Genomic DNA, 22,030 nt, shown 5'->3' on the forward strand with positions numbered 1-22,030 from the left:
ATCCATGGGTATAAACACCTTTGCAAGGCAATATATACTGCTGCTTGTTTGAGCAGAAGCTCAAAACTTCTTGAAGTATGCATCCTTTAGTTTTTCTTCCATTATTATTCCTACTAGGACTTCATTCTGGTGGACAGCAAAATATGAGGGTGAGTGCACTTCTGGGTGTAATCATCGTGTCAGCTCTGAGTCAACTTGGGTGGCTGAATTACTGGGTTGTATGCGTCTAATGACCACTGGACGTGAGGCTGAGAAGACACGGTGGGATGAGGAGGAGCGCAATGTGACTACAGGCTCTACTGTGTGGTGATCACAATGTGCGCACTATTGGAGAGGGTCAAGGACAGAGCAAGGAGCGGTATGAGGGAGTTAGTGGGCCATGCACTATGACAAAAAGCCAACGGGCGAGAAGATGGAAGCCATTGAAACTTCGCAGCCAAGTCAAAACGCAACGAAACTGTGTTAATGAACTAAAACTAATTCAAATCAGGAGGAGGATTAGTAGCCTGTTAGAATGTTGAGGGTGACTTCAAAAAGAAAATATTAGCTCTACAATTGCTAGTGTCAAGCTTAACAAAAAAAAAAAGAAAAAAAAAAGAAGCTTAAAGATGTGGAGACGCAGGTCTTGGCTGGTATTTTGAGCCTTGCTTACCATGATTATTCTCAGGCTTAATTCTTCCATCTGTCAAGTCTCCCTTTTCTGGTGAGGTGGCTCCGTTGTGAGCTCTCACTCTATACTTCAGTCTGCCTAGTGTCCTGTGATTTTTAAGGAAAGGGTTGCATTTGAAATGACTGACCATCTTAAAAGAGGGTCCTCTGAGTCGGCCAGACCCTGCCGAGGTGGAGTGGAACCTATTTTTGCTAAACTCGTTCTTTCCAAGGCACTGGGACAAGTCCTGCTTATAGGGCCTGCGCTTAGGTGGTGCGTAGCACGGTAGTCTCTTTTTCCGCGACTGTCCCTGAGTCGTGTAAATATGAGAGAGTCCATCAAAGAGTCCCTTCAGTTGGCTGCTACTGCAGAGACTACCCAGGGAAGGAACACTAGACTGGCTGGAAGAGCTCTGAGGCGAGTTTGCCGAGGTGGAGCTGCTGGACACCTGCGGGGGGGAGCTAAGTCCTGATGACGTGGAAGTGGCAGGAAGTGCAGAGGATGTCGGGGTTATCTTATGAGGGGCATCAGCAGCAAAGGCGAACGGTTCTGGACGCTGGGACAGCTTGGGCGTGCCCTTGTCTCTAGAGCTCAACTCTATGGCTACGGCTCGCGTGCGACGGCCCACAGGGGAAGGAGTAAAGAATTTGGAAAGCCCATCAATAAGCCCTTTGGTTTTCTTGTTAACAGTGAGTGTGGCTGGGGTGGAGGTGGGCGTGAGGGAGGGAGTGGTGGTTGTGGGAGGGGAGGGGGTGAATTGGGAGGCGTTGACCGCACAACAAGGCTCTGCGACAGTCAATCTGTCTCTGGCGTCCTTCACAGATGCAGCATGACCAGATGAAGGTGTGGAACAGACGGTAATCTTTTGACCCCTACCAGGTGACCCCCTTCCTCCAAGTGCTACCATGGAGCCATCACCACTGGTTACAGACCTGCAGTGACAAGCAGAAGAAGTCCGTTGTAAGAAGGCAGCAGCATTACTTATTAAGAAATTAGAATATCATTCAAAAGTTTTTAAAAAATCCATCATTCAGGTAAAAAAAATTAAATTAATACTAATGAAAACCCAAATTAAGTTTCTCAGAAAATTTGTATATTACATACAAATATTACACAGAAGAATTACACAGATTCTTCTGAGTCAAATAATCTTTTTAAACCTTCTGAATGTCTTTGGTGTGTATCATGTTCCTTGTAAAAATACTTGAGATTCTCCATGGGGTTTAGTTTAGGTAAGCTTGCTTGTGAGCTGTGATAACACGTTCATTAAGTATTAGTACTTTTGGCAGTGTGACAAGACCCTAAGTCCTGCTTGGAAATGAAATCAGCATCTACATAAAGCTTGTCAGCAATGGGAAACATGAAGTGCTCTAAAATTTCCTGGTAGACAGCTGTGCTGACTTTGGACTTGATAAAACACATTGGACCAACACCAGCAGATGTCATGGCTCCCAAAATCATCACTCACTGGGGAAACTTCACACTGGACTTAAAGCAATTTGCATTCTGTGCCTCTCCACTCTTCCTCCAGACTCTGGGAGCTCAATTTCTAAATTAAATGCAGATTTTACTTTCATTTAAAAGTATCTGGACCACTGAGCAACAATTCAGTGCTTTTTCTCTTTAGTCCAAATTTTGACTTTGTGTCAGATTCATGTAACAGCTGTAGTTCAAATCCTGGATGTATGTGTCTGGTGGCTCATAAAGTTCTAACTCCAACCACAATGCACAGTTTGTGAATCTTTTGAATGAGCTTTGTTTCACAGTCTTTTCAAGATTGCATGCTTTCCTGCACCCTTTTCTGACCAACCTTTTTCTTGCACTTAACTTTCTATTAACATGCTTGGGTATAGCACTTTAAGCAGCCAGCTTTATTTCTGGTAGTTTTTATGTCCAAGTTGCATTATTTTAACTGCATTTTAAGAATAAATGGGCATTGACATTACACTAAATGGAAAATTCACCTGTGGCCAAATAAGACATCATTATTTTAAACAGTGCACACTTACATTCTTTGTTTGAGCTTATTTTTCGGTCGTCCAATCGGCTTTGCATATCGGCGTTTGATCTCGTCAGCCTTCCTGTGCAGCAGCTTTTTGCCGTTCTCCTTCGGCCTGCACACTTGGCAGATCCAGGTTCCTGGAGGGCATCCAAGCAGAGAAGTGCCATTTTATTTTTGGTAGGGTTCATCAAGCAAGGGGACAAACAGCACATTCATTTCAAACATTTCCTTTAATGCACAGCGCTGGTGAGAATCCCACCAGCTCACAATGACCAATCAATTACTCAGCACAAAGCGAAAATCCATAGGAAAAACATGGGGTCAATTCTCTGGCCGGTGAAATAGACTTCGTGTCAGCTTGTTGAGCTAAGCTATGTGACTTGTATGCACTGCCTGCCAAATACCCAACTACAGTACGTGTGGCATCATTACAAGCCTTGCTGTAGGGTCAGTACTGTAATCCAGAGATAGAAGATCTCCCCAGGGATGCTGGGACAATTTGATATGCATGCAAAGCCCCTAATAAGCCACTGCTGCTTCTTGGTGTGCTGAGTGACAGCCCCAAACGGCGGTCTGTGAACCGAAGGCTTTGAATTGACAGCAGAAGGGGAGCAAGCGGAGAAGGCACACAGTGTAAACACCTCACCTTTTGGCATTCTTGAAAGTGGCGGATCGCAGCATTCCATGTGAAAGCCCCGATCGCACGAATCGCAGAAAAGCATCTCGTCCTGAAAGGGAACAGCAGGCGTGTGTAAGTGACGTCCCAGCTGCATACGTGTAACACCACTGTCATTTAACGTCTTTAGGAGAAATAAGCCCAACTCTGCACACGAGAGGGTTTGCAAATCTTGACAAATCCTCCGAGATCTACAGTCAAGCCATCGGCACTGAAAAGGGTGTATTAAGATGAACATATTATACTCACAGCATTTTTCCCCTGTATTCGACAGGAGCTGCAGGTTTTGCATTCAATGCACTGCCACCGTAATCTCTTTACATTTGAGGTCAGCTCGGGGGAGAACTTTAGACATGATGGATGCCCTTGAGAAACGACAACACATTTTACACATGCTTCTACCAGCGCAGGCTGAGTCAACAAGCAACAACTATCGTTTTCCATCTTTCGCACATTAAAGTTAAACATTAACACCAAAAATCATAAAAACAATGGTGTGCCTGTGTGTCCGCACCACTCTCTCTTCTTCAGGCTACTTCTGCCTAAAAACAGTATGATCAAACATCTGAGCTGCTAATTACAGATAATTTGATCTTAATGAGGCAGAAACAGCAGCAGAGCTCTTTCTAATGGAAGGCGATCCATGAAAGTCATGTAAAAAGCTCGCCGTCTCTCTCACGCTGCTCCCTCTCATGGTTGTAAAACAGCTGTTTTACAGTGAGAGCACAATTTGTGTACACTAAAAGTGGTTAATGAAAACCACCTCAACGGCGCTCTGTCAAATTTGAGCTATAAAAATGTCACCGGGAGAACAATTCCTTACGGCATTTAAAATAATTGTTCAAACATAAATGACTCCTTGGTTGAGGTAATTTTATGGGAACAAAGGACCACTAAAAGGAATACCAACAATCTGCTGTGAGGCAGGAAAAAGGCCATAATTGGGACGTTCTACTCCACAACCTGTACCAGAGAAAAAATTACTTGTATTGATTTTGGACTTTGACAGTCACCTGGAATAGTTTTACTCCTGCTTGACTTGCATGCAATTCGCAAAGTTAGATTTTTGGGGGGGATGTTTGGATAAGTAAAGAAAAAAAAAGGGAAAATAATTTAAATAAGATGGATTTCCAGATTGCATTCCATGCCAAATTGTCTAAATCCATCTGTTTGTTCAACCAATCCAGAAAGACTTCATTAAATACAATAAAGATGAATGAAAAAAAACAAAAAAACAGTCACCATTTATCTGACTTTTAATAAGGGCCATCATTTCACCATCTTAAATGTTAGAGAAAAGTCAAGCAGAGTAAAACAAATTTGCATCTGTAAATATATATAAATCACACTGAATATGTTAAAAAAGTTGGCCTTTAGAAAATGGCAGAATGTGCATATTTTGGGGGGAGTTTTATCATGTATTACATTTGCACTACATGATTTAATTAGCCTTTCAGCATCGCCAGAAGCTGTGACTTCTTAGCTCGCAACAGATGAGTCAATTATCCGTCCGCAATGTAACGCTACACCGATTCTAAACACAAACCCACCAGTCCATTTAAACACTTACAGTTTCCATAAAGTTGACTTTAGTAAGATGGTCGTATGCTCAGTGATGACAAAAAAGAAAAGGAAAGTTTGCTTACATGGCAACTTTCTAAATAAATCTTCAAGCAGGATACTACTTTTTATGAGGCCAACACAATTTTTGCTTCAGAGTGTCGTCAATCATTTCAAACTCACGGGTAAAACAATGTCTTCTTCAGTCATTGTATAATAAATTCTTTTTGCTATAATAAAACTTCAAAACTGAGGCAAGTCTAAAATAATTGCTTCTATGCATTGTTGGTTGTTTATATTTGAGGACAACCATGTTTTGTTTGAAGGTCGTTTTTGTGTGAAACTGGGTATACTCTCAGCAGGTCCTTTAAAATATTTGCTGGTTTTTGGAAAATGCTTCAGCTTTATACAAGTTATGGCATAAAAGCATTAAAACCCGTTGAACTTCACTACAGAGATCTAAAGCTCTGATGGGAGAATCAGTCAACAGGACAACTTTTACTCTTGCATGGTACAAATCTGGCTTTTATGTAAAATAGTTGGATGTGATGGCAGCACCATGTCTAGAACACTTCTGGTCAGAAACACTATCCATCAAATCTGACTTTGATTGATTCTAGATATGAAAAGCCCATAAGGAGCAAAAAAGTTGTTCTTTAAAGTGTTTTCTCTGATGCTTTTCAATTTTTATTTTTAGGAAAATACTTTGAAAATATGCTTTCTTTCACTTTTTATATCACAACTACCTGACAATATGTGAAAATGTTCAATTAATGTGAATACTTTTGCAAATCAAAGTGTATACTGCTAAAATTTACCGGTTTCTTTAACACCACAATAATATTCCGAACATTTTTCCCCACCTCTAATCCACTCCAATTCCAGTTTTTGTGCTAGTTTAACATCACTTTAGTGTCTGTAACAGAAAGCAATGATTTTGAAAACATTTGCTCAATGAAGCGTTACAGAAGCTCGCTTACCACTGCTTCCACAGTCTGCACAGGACAGCAGCTCTTCCGGCCGCTTGTCCCGATTTGACTCCTTTGTCCCGAGACAGAAACTGCATATTGGGATGGGGTCGACCCGGAGCTGAGTGGAGAAAAAGAACAGAAAGAAACTATTTAAAACACATGAATAGGAAGTGGCTATTAGCATGTTTCGGAGTGAACTTTAAGAAATGACTGTAGTATTATCTCCAGTTGAGTCAAAGAGGATAAAACTAGTCTGTGGGTTTAATAAAACAGTGGCAAAAATATCATCTGAAAGCAGAAGCTCAGAAAATGGAAAAAAAGAGAGGAGTTCTCACAGACTAGAAATGAATAATAAATGGCTTTTATCCTCAGAGAAATGCTGCGTTTGAGATTCACCTCCTTTTATCCATTACATCTGAATGTGTAAGTGATCTTGGTAATCATAGTTTAAGGGCTTAATCCAATTCTTAAAGCTTGCACTCGAGTCTGAAAGGATTAACCAGCATGTAATCAAATTACCTCAATAATATAACATGCTCTCATTGTTACTGCCGTGATCCACTGTAAATGTTGCAAGTCTCAGAACAAACACTCATTTAAGGGCTTATAGCACAGTTCAGAAGTAAAATATGAGCTCAAGGTTTAGGAGGATTTCTCCCCATTGATCACTCAGAATGAAGGAAGGTAAAGGAAACAGTGTCATAAGTTAACACAGGAGCGGTCTAAACGTAACCGATCATATGTGGAAATCAAGATCAAACATAAACGGCTCAAGTGGAGCAGCAAACAGACTACTGGGAGGAAGTTCATAATGGAAAATAACAATCTCTGGGTGTGACCATAAATAACCCACCTCATCATCAGTTTACACACTAAGGCCTTACCAACTGACTATAGCTCTGAATGGCACTCTGGGGATGCCCATAATTAGTTCCTGGTTTCTATGACGCAGATCAGCATCCTGAGTCAAACCAAATTTGCATCTTTCAAATCTACCCCAGTGCTGACCTTGAGCTGGCCTCCCCTCAGTCACACAGAGGTGGACATTTTATTTGTCATTTCATTTATGTCAATACACACAAAGTAGGAGGAGCTGGAGCACTTTTATTTTAATCTGTCACACCATCCAAATGATGCCCCGGGGGGTGGGAAGCAGAGGCCGTTTGGTCATTGTTCCTGGCTCCATCAATGTGTTGTTGTAGAGAGGGGAAGCAGTTTACTTCCACGTCGATGATTGCTCTATTTTCCAACCAGCCAGGTCAATATCTGGGGCATTAGGTGAACCAGAAGCGACTGGAAAAGAGGAAAGTCCACAAAAATTTGTGACTGCTTGATAAAAATACTTGTAATAAAATTTATTGGACTCAATTGAGTTTTACAGCTATTTAAACTGTAAATAACTGTTCAATTGCTACGGAAGACCGTTTGGCATTCTTATTACATGATTTCACTCAATTTGTGGTAAAAATACTTCATCAACAGTCGACAGCAATTCATGCAGATTTGACAAACATTAAAAAAAAAAACACATTTTACTCTAACCAACTAGACATGGGTTGTTCAGCATACCGACACTATTCCGTTTCAATACTACGAACCTTTTCATCATACCACTTCAATGTTTTGCAGTGCTTTTAATGAGTTGTTTGAGAAAGAGCCAGAGCGACTCGAGTTTTTTCTGGCTTTATCGAGTGCAGATTAATGAAGCACTCCCTTTCTTCCAATTGTTGGTGCCCGCTGCCTGTCAGCTGGCCTAAAAAGAGAAACTATACTTTTACTTCATCAACAAGAAAGAGAAATTCAACTCTTTGCAAACACTCCTGCTCATTAAAACAGACCATCTTGTGGAAACTAAGCAGGATCATATGACACTGCTTCAAAACAGTTGGCAAGCTACGAGTGATAAGTTTGGAAAGCAGTTGACTGCAGGTTTTATACTGCAGCAGATAGCCCAGTTAATATAAAACATATATTTTAGGTATTCTACAAAGAGTGAAATCATTGTACTTTACCCAAGACCACCATACTCTGATAATCTCATGTTACCCCATGTATAAACAACAACATAAGAGGGAAACAACACATGCAAGAACAACATTAGCTATAGCCTCTCCTCCAAAGTAGTAGTTTGGAATAGGACAGAAAATATCTGACTTTTGTTAAAAGTTCAAAGTACATCCTCTCAGTTGATACATTTATGGACCAAAGACTTTAGTTAGTTGTTATGCATTCAAAAAGTAGATAGGGAAATCAATTGGCTGATTCTGATCTTTGTTTGATTAATTCATGTCTAACAAAAATGCATGTTTTATATTTTTGAGTTACAACAAAATGAGCAAGCAAACTGACAATGCAGTAACATTTCCAAACAGAGGATCATAACATGCTCTGAGCTATGAAGTCTAACCCTGGAACTAGATTCATTTCCATGAGGATTTTTTTTTTTTTTGCTCTAGTGATTATAATCAATAGCAATTTGCAATTTATAAGAGGCTAAAATGCAAAAAATAAACACAGCTGTAGAGATGCTGATGATTTACTTGGGGATTCTAAATTAAGAACATTACAGGAAATTATGCTGCTTCAAAAGAGCAGGCTGTCCTGAGTGAGGGGGTGGGGTCCTATTAGAACACTGCTGGTAGAGGGAGAGGGAGCTCAAGTGGTTGCATAACACAGCAGGGAAAGAAAAAAAAACACTCATTCCTTGTCTTTGTTCCTGCCAGAGTCTCTTCAGAATCTAATAAACTCTAAAACCAAGACTGCTCTTTTTTTAACCTCAAAGTATCTCTCATTATCAGCACGCACACACATGCTCTCTCTTTCATTGCGCCTTAACAGCTAAGCAGGCAGAAACGTCTCATCCTTTGAAGTAAATGTTAAACCTGAACTGGTGAGGTGATGTCATCAAGGGCCGGGAGCGAGGGGTTGAAATTTTCCAAATGGAAAACAGTGGGGCCCTTCCTGAGAGCCGTCGCAGGACACAGTGTCTCTGCAGCACTTCTCGGTTTCACTTTTGGCCTGACCACAGACAACAGTCACAGTTGTGGCTGCAGTATCAAGGTGTCGCTTCCTGATTATTCACTGCGAAACTGCCGGGGAGTGAGGTGACATCTCTGTTGCCTGATGCAGCTCACCACTTCAGCTGCACAACTTGTGCATAAAGCATGAGACCGCGCTTAATCTCGATAAGCCCCAACACGAGATACGTTAAAAGCCTCCACAACAAACCAGACGACTCTACATTGCGCTTAATAAAAGCTGCAAAACGACAACAGTTTTCCATCAAAAACTACAAATCACATTGCAATTAACATAAGTGCTGCCATTTCTGGGACGTTTCATATTGCAAGGCATCAGAAAAAGAAACACAGGAGGAGGTGAAAGCAGTGGTATCGATGCTAACCTGGAAGTTTGTTTGTCAGGTTCTTATTTCCTCCCTCTGGCATGTTTGTTTGCACGAAGCTCATAACAGCTGCATGCAGTCAGAGAGCACTCCGGGTTCCTTACTCAACACATTCTCATGCCCCCTACAAATTACCAATAAAATAACTGTTCTATTGCAGCTCGTAAGACAAGTCAGTCCCATCCTTTAAGGTCATTAGGATAGGGTTGCATAACCTATGGGAAGACCACTGCAGACTGCCTACCACACACACTGTCAGCATGACTTTCTGATTATCCAAGCTCTCTTGTTATGGAACTAGCAACACAGACGTAAAAGGATGGACTCTAAATGGCATTGTTTGTTTTAACTCTTAGGCTTAAGCCCCACATATTAAGGCTTTAATAGTGAAATTCCTACAAAGAAAAAAACTCTATCCAGGCTTTAAATTAATTTTGGAAAAAAAACAAAACCTTACCTTTCACAACCTTGCAGTGCATTTTAAAAGGGAAAGTGTAAGACGTTTAAAGTCAGGTTTTGTTAAAAATAATTCTTCTTTGCTTGTATTTGGGTGGATGACATCACAAGAGGCACATGAGTCAAGCTGATCAGCAGGTAACGATAAACACCTCTGAAGGGGGCATTTGGTTTAAAACAGAAATAAGGAGAAAAGAAATCTGAACAGCTGTATTATGTGATGTCATGGACGCTTGTTTTTATGTGAGACTTTATCAAAAACTAGCAAGACAAATAGAAAGCAATGGCCATTGCTCTAAATATTTTCTACTTGATTTCGAAACAAAGGTGGGCCAATTTGGTCCTCAAAAGCACATCCTAAAAATTTTAGATGTGCCCCTGCTCCAACACCTGATTCAAATCATTAAATTAAACCCTAAGCCTGTTTTCAAGTTGTGCAGCTGCTTGCTAATGATCCCCTCATTTAAGTCAGCTGTGTTTGAGCAGGGAAACATCTAAACCTGCACCACATCATCCCTTGTGGACCAGATTTGTTCAGATTGTAGCATCGGTATCCTACCTTCCATGTATAGCTGCTTTAGTATCTTTGTTAAGTACAAATTAAGATTAGCTAGACCTTGAAGCTGAAGATAAAGGTTGGTTAGTAGATAAAGACTGAAGAGGACCTCTACCATTTTAAAAAATCCCCCAAAATCCTGTGGTAGTTTATATAGAGTTACTGTCAGTGGTCAACTGGTTCAATCAAGAAAAAGAAGTAGCTTGGTTTCCACAGCCGAAAACCAGCAAAAATGTGTGAATTTATCAGTACTAGATTACATAGATCACACTTTTATCCTAATGTGACTTCAAACAACTAGCCCATTATCATCAACTTCATTTATTCACGCTGCTTTAAGCAATATCCTGTGGTTGTGAACATTTCATAAGCAGCTAAACTCTAATCAGCACCAGCACAGCTACAAGAGGCAGTTCAACACTATGATTAGAGGAGGATTCAATAACCTAATTTTTAAAAGACCGGCAGCGTCTAAGCACTGAATCGAAGATGGCATTTATGCAGCTAGCATCACATATCAGCTGTAAGGGCTGTTCTATGCGGTGCATTCATCCAATCAAACTCCATGACAAATGCCAGCAGGAAATAGAATGTGAGCTCATGTTCCAATTCACCAATGCTAATTAACTTTGTATTAATTTTGAAGCTCAGTGGTTTTCTTGCTTTTTTGTCTTCAATTAGGCAGGTGAAAATCAAAGCTAACTCAGGAGCTTTAAATATGGCTGTCATATTTTTTTTATTGGTTGCTGGTTTCATGACACTAACCTAACCCTTAAAGAGAACACTTCTTCCCTGTGGTACCGTTCAAAGCAGCAGTGGCTCAAAGATTCCAGAGGAAGAGCGTTACTTTTACATGAGGTAGTCACCCCCACTGATAAGTATGCTTTAAATGTTAAGCTCTCAGGTTGATTATTGGTGGTGCATCCATTCTGACCCCCATCTTCTCTCGGAAGTGGGCTGAAGTTGTTTCAAGACAATAAAAGTCAGTTTTGGTCTTGGCCACCTCTCTCACTCATTGTTTCTGCAGGTTTCACCAATTTCACCAAATTTAAGACTTCTTTAGTCCTTTTTTTGCATAGAATGAATGTAGCATCGTTTGGGTTGGCAACAGAAGTGATCCAATGGCGAAGATGAACGTCGTCCACCCTAATGGTGACAAATTTCCACTTAACCTTTGACAGAGGCAAAAAAGCGAGCTTGCTAGCCTTTTATTTTAGATAGCTAGTTTTTCTCTTCCCTCCATTTCCACTCCAGGAACCAGAACCAATAATTCCTCCTAACATAGCTGCTAATATACATTTGCTAGCTAGCAAGTGTAAATTAGCAGATAGCTACCAGTAGTCTCAACCGCCTTGAGTCACACAACACAATGAAGAAGTGACTCAAAAGTGACACAAACATTTGCCTGATGGAAAAGTCTGATGAGAAAAAAACTACATTGAATATGAGCGATTTAATAGTATTGTCACCACAAAATTTAAGATCTGTGATTCACATGTTTAAGGCCAACTTAACTTTTGTAATGAATATTTTAGACCTTGACTTTGAATTTAAGACTTTTTCAGGATGCACAGATCCTCCTCGCTTTACCCACTTGGACCTACTAATCTGGAGTTGAACCAAAAGACTCCTGTACTGCAAGTAAGATTTTAGCTGTTTGCATTTTTTTTAAACATAACCTTACTTCAAAGACTCATAAATGTCCCTGGCCTTTAGGGATACTGCTCTTTGCATCACTGAAAAATTAACTGTTGAAAAATTCTTTTTTAAAGTTTTTTTACCTTGAAGTAAATGAGTGAGAGTGCAAAGGTCAAGGTGTGTATACCTGCTCGCGCTCATGAGGGAGGAGTGTCACTGATGACAGGACCAAGGGGGAAGCACTTGGACACCTGGAGTTCCTTCCCTCCACGCTGCCATGGCTGAGTTTATACCGAGGGCCGTTTTTTAACAGCCTGCCATTGTTGACTGACCGCTTAGCGGCTAGCCGCAACCTCTGACGGAAAGCGGAATTATCAACAACTTCTGACAGATCGTCCTGATTCCTCAGATATCGCTCAATGTTCTTAAGTGAGGAGCCATGGGTATCATCCAGACCCTCGATGGCCCTCCTGAGTATTTTATTCCAATCGATATGGCGCAGATCACTTGAATTCCATATAGATTCCTTTGACGGCAAAGGTGCATTTGCAGGCAATATTGATCCGATTCTTCCAGGGTTTCCTGGGTCCTTGTAGGAGGCGCTTCCTTTATTTGTAACCTTAAGGACAGAGCCATCATGAACACTTAATTCCAACTGCTCCAGGACGATCTTCTTGTCCAGTCCATGCAACGTGGACACCGCATGACAAATTCGCTCCTCAGAAGGCCTCTGCTTTTGCCTCTTAATTTTCTGTATTGCTTCGAGAATCCACTCCGTGTAGAGAGGGTTTGCAAGTTTTACCATGGTTGAACAATAAGCCTCACAGAAACGTGATCCATAAAGATTCCCTCTTTCTGCAGCCGAAAGCGAGGTACATCCACATCCTTAGGTAAAAGGTCAGGAAGTTAGGTTCCACAAAAGCATCCAGAAATATGTCCTCAGGTTCCAAGGGTGAGCTTGAGGAAAAGTTGGCACGAGTAAATTCCACACTGGTGTAGGTATCACATGACCTGGAATAGGTCTGTATTAAAATCCGAGATCAAATCTGCAAAATAAAACAGAAAAACAAATGAATATTGAGGCAATTTAATTACTATTCACAATATGCACAATATTCACATCTATGGTATGTTTGGTATAAATCAGCTATAAACTGATTGGTGACAAACCAACACAAAGTAGTACATAATAGTTAAATGGTAGAAATTTAAAACAGTGTTCAAAACTTTTTATGTATACAAATCTATAAGTGTGCTTTATTGTGACAGCACTAAATACAATGCAGTGCAATAAACTGGCTTCAGAGGTTTCCTAATTAATAAATAGAGTACACCTGATTGTAGTGTAATCTAACAGGTTTCGGATGTTTGTTAGAGAACATTAGTGAGCCACAAAACAAGGAACACACCAGCCAGGTTAGGTTACAGTTTTTGAGAAGTTCAAACCAGGGTCATGTTATAAAAACAATATTCGTTGTGCACATCACAAATCTGGCCTTTATAGGTGAGTAGCAAAAAGAAAGTCATTGTTGACAGAAAGCCATAAAAATACTGTCTGCACTGTTTCACAAGCCACTTAGGGACACTGTAAACATGTGGTTCTTTGGTCAGATGAGAGCACATTTTTCTTCTTGGGCTGTGTGAAAAACTGTGCAGTGGAAATCAAGAACTGCATATTAGCCTGGACTAAAACCCCTCAGGGTAGTGGCAGCATCATGCTGATTTTATTCAATAGGGACTGGGAAGCTGATGAGAGTTGATAAAGCAATGAAATAAGCAAGTATATAGAGCATTCCTGGTAAAACACCTGTTAGAAGCTGCAAAAGACTGCTGACTGAGGCTGAGGTTCACATTTCAACAGGACAACTACCCTTAACACAACCTAAGAAACCATTGAGTCACTTAGGTTAAAGCAATGTCATGCCTTCAAATGGTTTAGTCAAAGTCTGGATCTAAGTCTAAAAGAGAATCAATGGAAATTGTTGTTTATCACATATGACTTAAGATATTTTGAAGAATGTGCAAACATTTAATTTTCCAGATTTATAAAATTTGAGCACAACTGAATGGCATACTTTACATACAGATTTTTATTTGTATAAAAAATGAAAAGTATGCATCAATTTCCCTCCACTTCACAAGTATGCACCACTTTGCATTGGTCCACAACAGAAACAATGCATCATTGAAAATATATTAAATCTTGTGGTTGCTGAGAAAATATGGAGATGTTCCAGGGGTGTGAACACTTTTGCAAGGGGCTGGTGATCATAACATGTTATGTTAGGTATGAATAAAACAAGCACATCAGATGCCCTGATTTCTAAACATTAACACCAGCCATGTAGTATAAAAAGGTTACAGCTAAGGAATGCAGGACTTTTTAAAGATGTGCTAACACATGAGAAACAGATGGATAAAAACAGATGCAGGCGCTGTCATGGCTGCTGCTAAGGAAATCAAAGTGACTTAATCCGTAGTCTGACACCATAATCCGCACACCAAACCAGATGTCCAATTCAAAAGAGACCGTTTTCTCAAATAAAAAGGGCAAGTTATTCACACTATGACAGCTATCTAGAAACTTCTCATGACCCGTGGAAAACTGCTCGCTGTCTTCGACAGATCCATATTTTCGGTTTGAGATTTCTTCGAAAGTTTACATTTATGTCAACAGCGCGTTATTTTAGAAAACAAAATAAAACACAACTGCGTTAAGTGTGCGGTTTAAAAATACATAAAATGGAGAAAGCAGAACAACAAGCCAAAGTTTTAACCGTTAGATGTCCGCGCGACACTTTTTGACAGCTCGACAAACGAGCAACCAGATCAGCGCGAGCCTTAATGACACCCGTATAATCAATGCTCACATCCTGACAGCTGCTCCGACACCATGTTTCCCCCCCCCCCCCCACGGAGCCGTTTATCCGAAGAAAGGAGAAGAAAAGCAGTAATAGCTGCGTAACAAACCCCCGTGAGTCGCGCTCCGCCGAGTTGGGCTGTTAAACGTCAAGTGCTGCCAGCTTTACCCCCGATGTCACCTAAACTAGCGGTCGCCATTTTGTTACAATGTTGTAGTTTACATGAATCCGACATGACGCTGATTACAATCCAATGGAGTCTCATTAAACCTCACCTAACGCTAATGCGCCCTCCCTAGCAACTTCAATATTGGCTGTAAAGGCGAGATCCGATCCCTGGTTTGATAAAGCGCACGTCAATCTTTATGTATGAGCTCACTCCGAGAGGCACGTCACTGGCTGTGTGATCTGTCACTTCACTCTGTTAACCCGCCTCTTAAGGTGCCTCTGGTGATGAATCGATAGCACTCACCTCTAAACGCCCGTAAAAAACGCCGAATTTTACGGCTTAAGTGGACATAAACGGGTTGTTAATAAGTTACAAACGCGTGGTAACGTACGTAAACCGGCTGGAATAAATATTTAACCTCATTTGCGCGGCGTTTAACATCGGCCCACCTTTACTCGGATTCCTCCTTGAAACAGTTGGTTACACTTGAAAGTGATTTGGATCATTTTAGACTTTAATTGGCTGTTTGTTAAATCGATCATTTGTTTGCATAAAAACGCACTGACTTAAAGCGGAACGCGTTTAATTTATTTTAGCACTTCCAGGTAGCGCTACATAGCACAATAAAATCAACATAAATAAAAATGTACCCAAGCTGTCGCGTCTTTATCCTTGTTCGGTTTCTTTATATTTCCTCCTCCTGTAAGATATTTAACGTTCAAACTGTATGACGTACAAGACGGGTTATAAATGCACACAATTTGTTGATAAAATAATTATAATAAGGAGAAAAAGTGGAATTATTAACGTCACGTTTATCACCGTTAACTATCAAATGCCTCCCCAGGAGGAGAAATAGTAAGAGCCCGGAGGAAGAAAAGACGTTCAGCAGGGGAATACAAGTTAACACCGCTTCTCTCAGTTATGTATCGTCAGCCCCATATTTTTTCAGCTTCAACTCTCGACTCCCATATATTACATTCACAATCTCTTTTAAAACATATACATCGTCTTCCTTAGATGTCGCGCAAACCCACTCTGCTGTAGCGGAGAAGAACTAATTAACGCCAAGTTTAGCGCGAAGACGAACGCGTATCTGTAGATATAAAATAAAAGAGCAGACGCTACGGTAAATATTTGCTGGTAGTTTACCTCTTCAAGTTTTCCCCCCTCTCTCTCGGGTACTCCTCTTCTTTATCACGTCGAATGGGGTAAAATGCGAAGCGACGTATCCGAGCGATTTCGTGGGATTTTTTTTTTTTTTTTTTTTTTTTTTTTTTTTTTTTGGACGTGTTAAAAGCGAAGGCTGGAAAGCTCTCGCCGAGACATGGAGAGGACCTGATAACAACTAATTGAAAGGTTAATCTACATAGCAGCCTGTGACAAAGTGGTACCCTCCCCCTTCTTCTTCTTCCTCTCCCACTGTAGACATCCCTTTACTTCAGCGTAGCGGACCGTCGCCCCTTTTTTAGTGCGCTCCTCACAATGATATTGTCAATTTTAATTTTTTTCTCTCCCACTTAACATTTTCACACTTTTCTTATAGCCTGCATAACATATTGCTACTTATCTTTTTTTCTTTTTATTATTTATGTAACACCTATTAACATTAATTCCCAAAGGGCATTTTAAACTTCCATTTATGTAAATATGATAGGGTTACTTTTCATTTTTAAAGAAGCTATTTCCTACAATTGACATAAGGGGTATTTAACGCCCTAATCAGGTAATTAACTCCACTGAGCTGAAGATAGAGCAACAGCAATAGCAATAATGCTAATGTATGATTACATTTTTCAGTTTCTACATCAGTGCTCCCTTCACTCATCTCTCTTGCAGCAAAAGAAATACCAGAAAGCTCATTTCTCATGCAGTAATGCGGATGTAATTAGAGAGATAATTGGTTACTTCTCATCAGATAACAAACACATACACAGTGCTGGATGAGGAGCCCAAATGAAAGCTTTTCTCTCCTGTAGAGACCCATTTAGTGACTAATTTAAATAATCTAGCACACTTGTTAATAATCTTGTCATTTGGCCATCAAGAGGGTCGACAGTTGACGCAAGAAAAAAAGAAGGATCCAGACCCAAAGGTAGACTTATCTGCACCCAGATCAAATAGTTATCAGTATTTTTGATTTTACAACAGTTGAGCTCTCATAAACTTCTGATGAATACTAAATGCACTCACTGGCTACTTAAATAGGTGCATTTCCTAGTCCAAGGTTGAACTGCTTTGACTCTTTGTGGCATAGACTCAACAAGTGGTCAGAAACATTCCTCAGAGATTTTGGTTCAAGTTAATGACAGTACCACACAGTAGCGATCAGATTTCTCAGATGGACATCCGTGATGTGAATCTCCTGCTCTACCACACCCCAAAGGTGATTTGTTGGATTGACGCTGGATCACTGTCGAGGTCGTTGGTGTACAGGGAAGTCATTAAACGAATGGAAATGGTTAACAACCTCCAAACCGTAGCACCAGGACTGACAGACTAAATCTATGCTTTCATGTTGTTTACACTGAATTCTGACCTTTGATTATAACATTTGAAATTGATGCTCATCAGACTAGGAAACCTTTTCCAGTCTCTTATTGTCCAAGTTTGGTGAATATGTAAACTGTGTATTACTTAAGTTTTTCTTTTGTTAGTTAACAGAAGAGACAACCAGGATGGCACTCTTTTTCTGCAACCGTGTAAAGGATACGATGTTGTGTGTTCAGGGATTTCTTGTGGAAGACAAATTCCACATACTTTGTTTCTATTGAATGTGCATCTGAACTGTTGTCTTTCTATAATCCTAAACTGGTCTGACCGTTTTCCTTTGACATCAACAAGGTATTATCGTCCACACAAGTCACACACAGTTAGTTGAAAAAAATTAGTGCACCCAACTTAAAATTCAGTTTCTCCAAAAGAAACATTCACATCATGCCTAATCTTTTTTTTAATTTATTACTAGAGAAAGTAATTTATTTCCAGGTAAGCACCAATTTACTTTGTTGTAGTCATTACAAAGTAATACAAAAAGATGTGTATTTTGACAAAAAAAAAGTTTGCACCACTCTTTATTTTCAGCTGTGAGTTGTTTGAGGGATTTCTTGCATGAATAGCCTTTTTCAAACCACCCCACAGCATCTCAATGATATGAAGATGTGCGTTTTGACAGAACCAGGGATTTTCTTAGTTGTCAGCCAGTCATCAGTGGATATACTGGTATGTCAATTTCAGATTCATCTCTCCTAGAACAGTACTCAAGAAGTCCTAGTCCATATTCTTCTCTTTGGCAAAATTTGCTTTGGCTTTCATGTTTTTCTCAGAGATCAAGGTTCCTCCTTGCACACTCAATGAAAGTTTAACTTGCATATTATCTTTCTGATTGCACAAGAATATCAGCAGTAGCGAGAGCCTGCAGTATATTCAGTGATCACATTTTAGGGATTTTTTAGACTTCTTTTAGCACCTTTCAGTCTGTTCTTAAGGTAAGTTTGCTTGGAGGACCAAACGTAGGCATGTTGGCAGTTCTTTAGATTCTCTTGCATTCAGACAGCGGATTGGCTGATTTAAAAATCCTTTGAATCTTCTTTAAATCCCTTACCAGACTTCTAAGCTCCTAAAATCTTCTTTCTGAAGGCCACAAACAGTTCTTTCAGCCTCATCATCGTCTTCAACCTCACTTCAGTAGTCAGGGTTGCACCAAGTAAACATTTGAGTTTTAAATATGGAAAGCCTTTTTCAAAATGCTGAGTAACACTCTTTTAATTGTGTGTTTCTGGTGTGATGTGCCTGTGTATAATATTAGCCATTTTAAATAGGATTAAATGTGGGGTGTCCTAATGTAATCCTTACCAGACACTGCAACATTAAAGATTGAAAAAGTATTTTATTTACTTTTGTTGTCAAGTTATATTACTAGAAACTTCTGGTTATTTCCTGTTCTAATGCTCAGTTTGGAACTCAGTCAGTCACAATACTGAAGTCCATTAAATTGCAGCCATATTGCTGGCTGATCCCCTACTTTGTTAAACAATTTAACAGGTGTACCTAACAAAGTGACTGGTGAGTTTACACTCCTGATGTTTTTGAGTGGATATCGCTCAACGTTAATTGAAGCTCCCTCATCAGCGCACATAATCAGGATTGGCTATTCTTGTCATTATCTACATGTTTTTATTGAACTGCAGCATTTGTCATGTTTTCTGCTACTCATCTACTGAAATTTATGCAAATCGACCAAACGATTCAGTCAACAAAATTGTCAATTTAGAAAACGTTTAAGCAGGTGAAATATGAATAAAGAGAATTTGAATCTGAAGCTTTTGTGGGTTGGGGGTCGTAATAAAGAGCGACTGACCAGAGGAAAAAAAAAAAAAACTGCCAGTGTCTGGCTGTAATGAATGCCACCCTAGGCCCCAGCAGGTTCTCCACTGCTGCAAGGGTCCAGGGATAATTTGAATTGGAGCATGTGCCATAGCAGTCGGCCCATCCCCCCCCCTCAATCCCTGCCAACTGCCACACTGGTGTTCACAAACACTGCTGCCCATCTGCGGGGCAAAACACTGGCCAGGACCCCAGTTACTCCTTTGCAAGCATTATTATTATCTTCATTAGTGTTAACAACAACTATATATGCTGGTGAAATAACTATTGTAGACAAATGTCACAAAATCAAAATTTATTGTAATGGAAAAGTGAAGTTTCGGCCAAAGAATGAAAATTAGAGATATTGCAGACCAAGCATCACTATTTGTTAAAGGTCTTCCTAAATCACAGAGCGTGATAAAATGCTAAATGCTCTCAAGTTTGTTTTTCATTTGTGTGCACTGAGCAGGGCCAAAGTTTGTTGGAGAAAGTGAGAAAAGTAGTTTCCCTCATTGTGGCAGGCATCCTCATTACTTAATCATGGCTCTCCCTCTTTTTGTGTTTGTGTTTTGCCATCTGTCATCTTGAGAAGCAAATGAACCAGCTGCCATGGAGTCTTGTCCAATCAGAATGGTGGACCTTTTCAAAGCGCATCTGTGGAAATCCTTTAAATAAAAAAAGGTTTGATTAAAAAAAGAATCAGAGTTGTTAGTAACACTTCGGCAGGAGAAAGTCTTTTTAACCTGTATGATCTGGGTTAATATGTATGCAAAGGCAACAAAAAAAGATACAGGATATAACAAGTAGTTCAATAAGAGTAAAAACGGGTATTCTCACTTCACATTGGAACAGATGAGTGTTGAATTATTTCAAACACTTGAGACATTGCCCAACAGTTTCTGCTGGCGGGTGGGGGTGGAGGGTGGGGGCCCTCTGATCCCTGTCTCCAACCCCCAGCGACGGCACAGCTGGGTACGAAGGATCAGGCTAATTTTCAGGTCCCTTTAATGGTCGTGGCGAAGAGCAACCGCTAATCCCTTAAACTGAGAAAAATGATCTCCTGCTGCCCTGCAGACACAGAGTCCAGTTTGGACCCCAGCTAGCTATGGGAGTGATGGGGGAGGCTGGGTCGACTCGAGCAGTTCCAGGATACAATGACCATGATGTTAGAGTGGGATACCTTGCTGATTAAATGAAATAAAGAAACTTTACAAATTATCTGTGCGTTGTATGGTATATTTCAGGAAGGTTCACCTGTTTCTTTAAGAAATCAATATTAAATCTGACTTTGTGTTGGTCGAGACAAGACTAATGTGGTTTTTCTTGTTTCTGTACAAACAAAACAATTACTTCCTGTTTGGTTCTATTGTTTCTGAAAGTGAAAATGTCATCATGTTTTAGAGCCATAAAATCTATAAATGTGCAAAGTATGAAATTGAGACATAATGAGGCTTTTGTTGTTTTTCAAGGAAGAAAAGAAATTTTAAAAACCATTTTTGCACCTGGACACCATTTTTGGGTGATGATCTTACATCTGAAACACCACTGTCAGATTAACTATTGATTGTGATGTAGGACATAGACCGTTTTCTTGATAAAAAAAAAAAGATACAGATAGAGTATATCTATACAAAAACTGTGGGTGAATTCCATTAAAGTGAAAGATGAATTTTTCATCACACACCAAAAACAGCTGTTTTACATCTAGCATTATGCAACACCCAGAATCTTGGTTCTAACAGAATAAAAGGCCCCAAACATAAGAGAAGAGGATGTAGCACAGTTCATGCCATAGTTGGAACAGGGAAACCACTGTCATACCACAATAGAAAAAACTGTGGGTGTTGTTTGTGAGCATAAAGTTCTGGTAAGATAGTTCTTCATCCTGCAGATGTTTTTACCTTTAGCGTGGCTTCTATCACATTACTAGCTTCCATTCTGACTTCTTCTCTTCTTCTGTGATGTGCCAACAGTTTCGTTAGAATAACTCAGATATTTTGACACATCACTGTGTTGTACTTTAACCCTCATGAGTAAAATATAGACTGAATGTGCAGAGAAAATTTTGACTTCTGATAGTTTTTGTAACAAGCAGTAAAACTCCACTGTGGGCTTCAGACAGCGTGCTTTTAAATCCTTTAGAGGGGTGCCAGATTGTAAGATATCCAAGCTGCCGGTCCAAACATGTCTCTTGAATTCCTCCTCATCACTTGATGACTCTCTACAAAAGTCTTCACTTCATTGCATTAACCTAAAGCTGGAGACATTGCAATCACTATTTTGCTCTTGGGGCGTTCTGCGCTGTTGACAAAGTTCGGTGTTCCAAAATTTAACGTTTTCACTCTTATACTTTTCTTGTATTTTCAGTTGAAAAAGAAAAATTGCTAAATGATATGTGCTCCATAAGAAATGGGAAGCAGTCAATAGTCGTAATTTATCAATGATGTCTGCAGCACCAAACTGCAAATCAAGGGAATATTTTTTTAAAATTGAATAATAACATTTTTACCAACAGGCATCAATGATGACGCTTTGTACAGTGCTAGCTTGAATTCACTATTCACACCACGACAGGGCCCTCTGCGCTTATGCACACACACAATAAAGCTCTGTAAAAAGTCCTAAAATAAATTAAGCTTTTATTGCAGCAGCATAATTGTACATTAAACAATTAAGAAAACTCAACCTTTAATTTCAATATATTTATTCAACAAGGAAAAA

General features: G+C 39.9%; 1 protein-coding gene across 4 annotated transcripts in view; it reads right to left on the reverse strand.

Moving 5' to 3' along the window:
- kat6b (K(lysine) acetyltransferase 6B) overlaps positions 1 to 16,499 on the reverse strand; it is a 30,568-nt gene extending 14,069 nt beyond the window's left edge. Inside the window, exons 1-7 of one of the 4 annotated variants that reach the window (XM_028030017.1) lie at positions 16,094 to 16,499; positions 12,099 to 12,957; positions 5,868 to 5,976; positions 3,577 to 3,692; positions 3,298 to 3,379; positions 2,659 to 2,788; positions 653 to 1,581 (exon numbers count right to left, since the gene is read on the reverse strand). In XM_028030017.1, coding sequence (XP_027885818.1) covers positions 653 to 1,581; positions 2,659 to 2,788; positions 3,298 to 3,379; positions 3,577 to 3,692; positions 5,868 to 5,976; positions 12,099 to 12,716 — 1,984 coding nt within the window. In that variant the 5' untranslated portion in view covers positions 12,717 to 12,957; positions 16,094 to 16,499. Of the gene's footprint in view, positions 1 to 652; positions 1,582 to 2,658; positions 2,789 to 3,297; positions 3,380 to 3,576; positions 3,693 to 5,867; positions 5,977 to 12,098; positions 12,958 to 14,781; positions 14,803 to 14,881; positions 15,581 to 16,093 lie in introns of those variants that run through there. The other 3 variants (XM_028030020.1, XM_028030018.1, XM_028030019.1) reach the window with 3 other exon arrangements.
- Between the last annotated feature and the right edge of the window lie 5,531 nt (positions 16,500 to 22,030).

This window comes from Xiphophorus couchianus, chromosome 10 (assembly GCF_001444195.1).
Source record: "Xiphophorus couchianus chromosome 10, X_couchianus-1.0, whole genome shotgun sequence".
Lineage (NCBI taxonomy): Eukaryota > Metazoa > Chordata > Actinopteri > Cyprinodontiformes > Poeciliidae > Xiphophorus > Xiphophorus couchianus.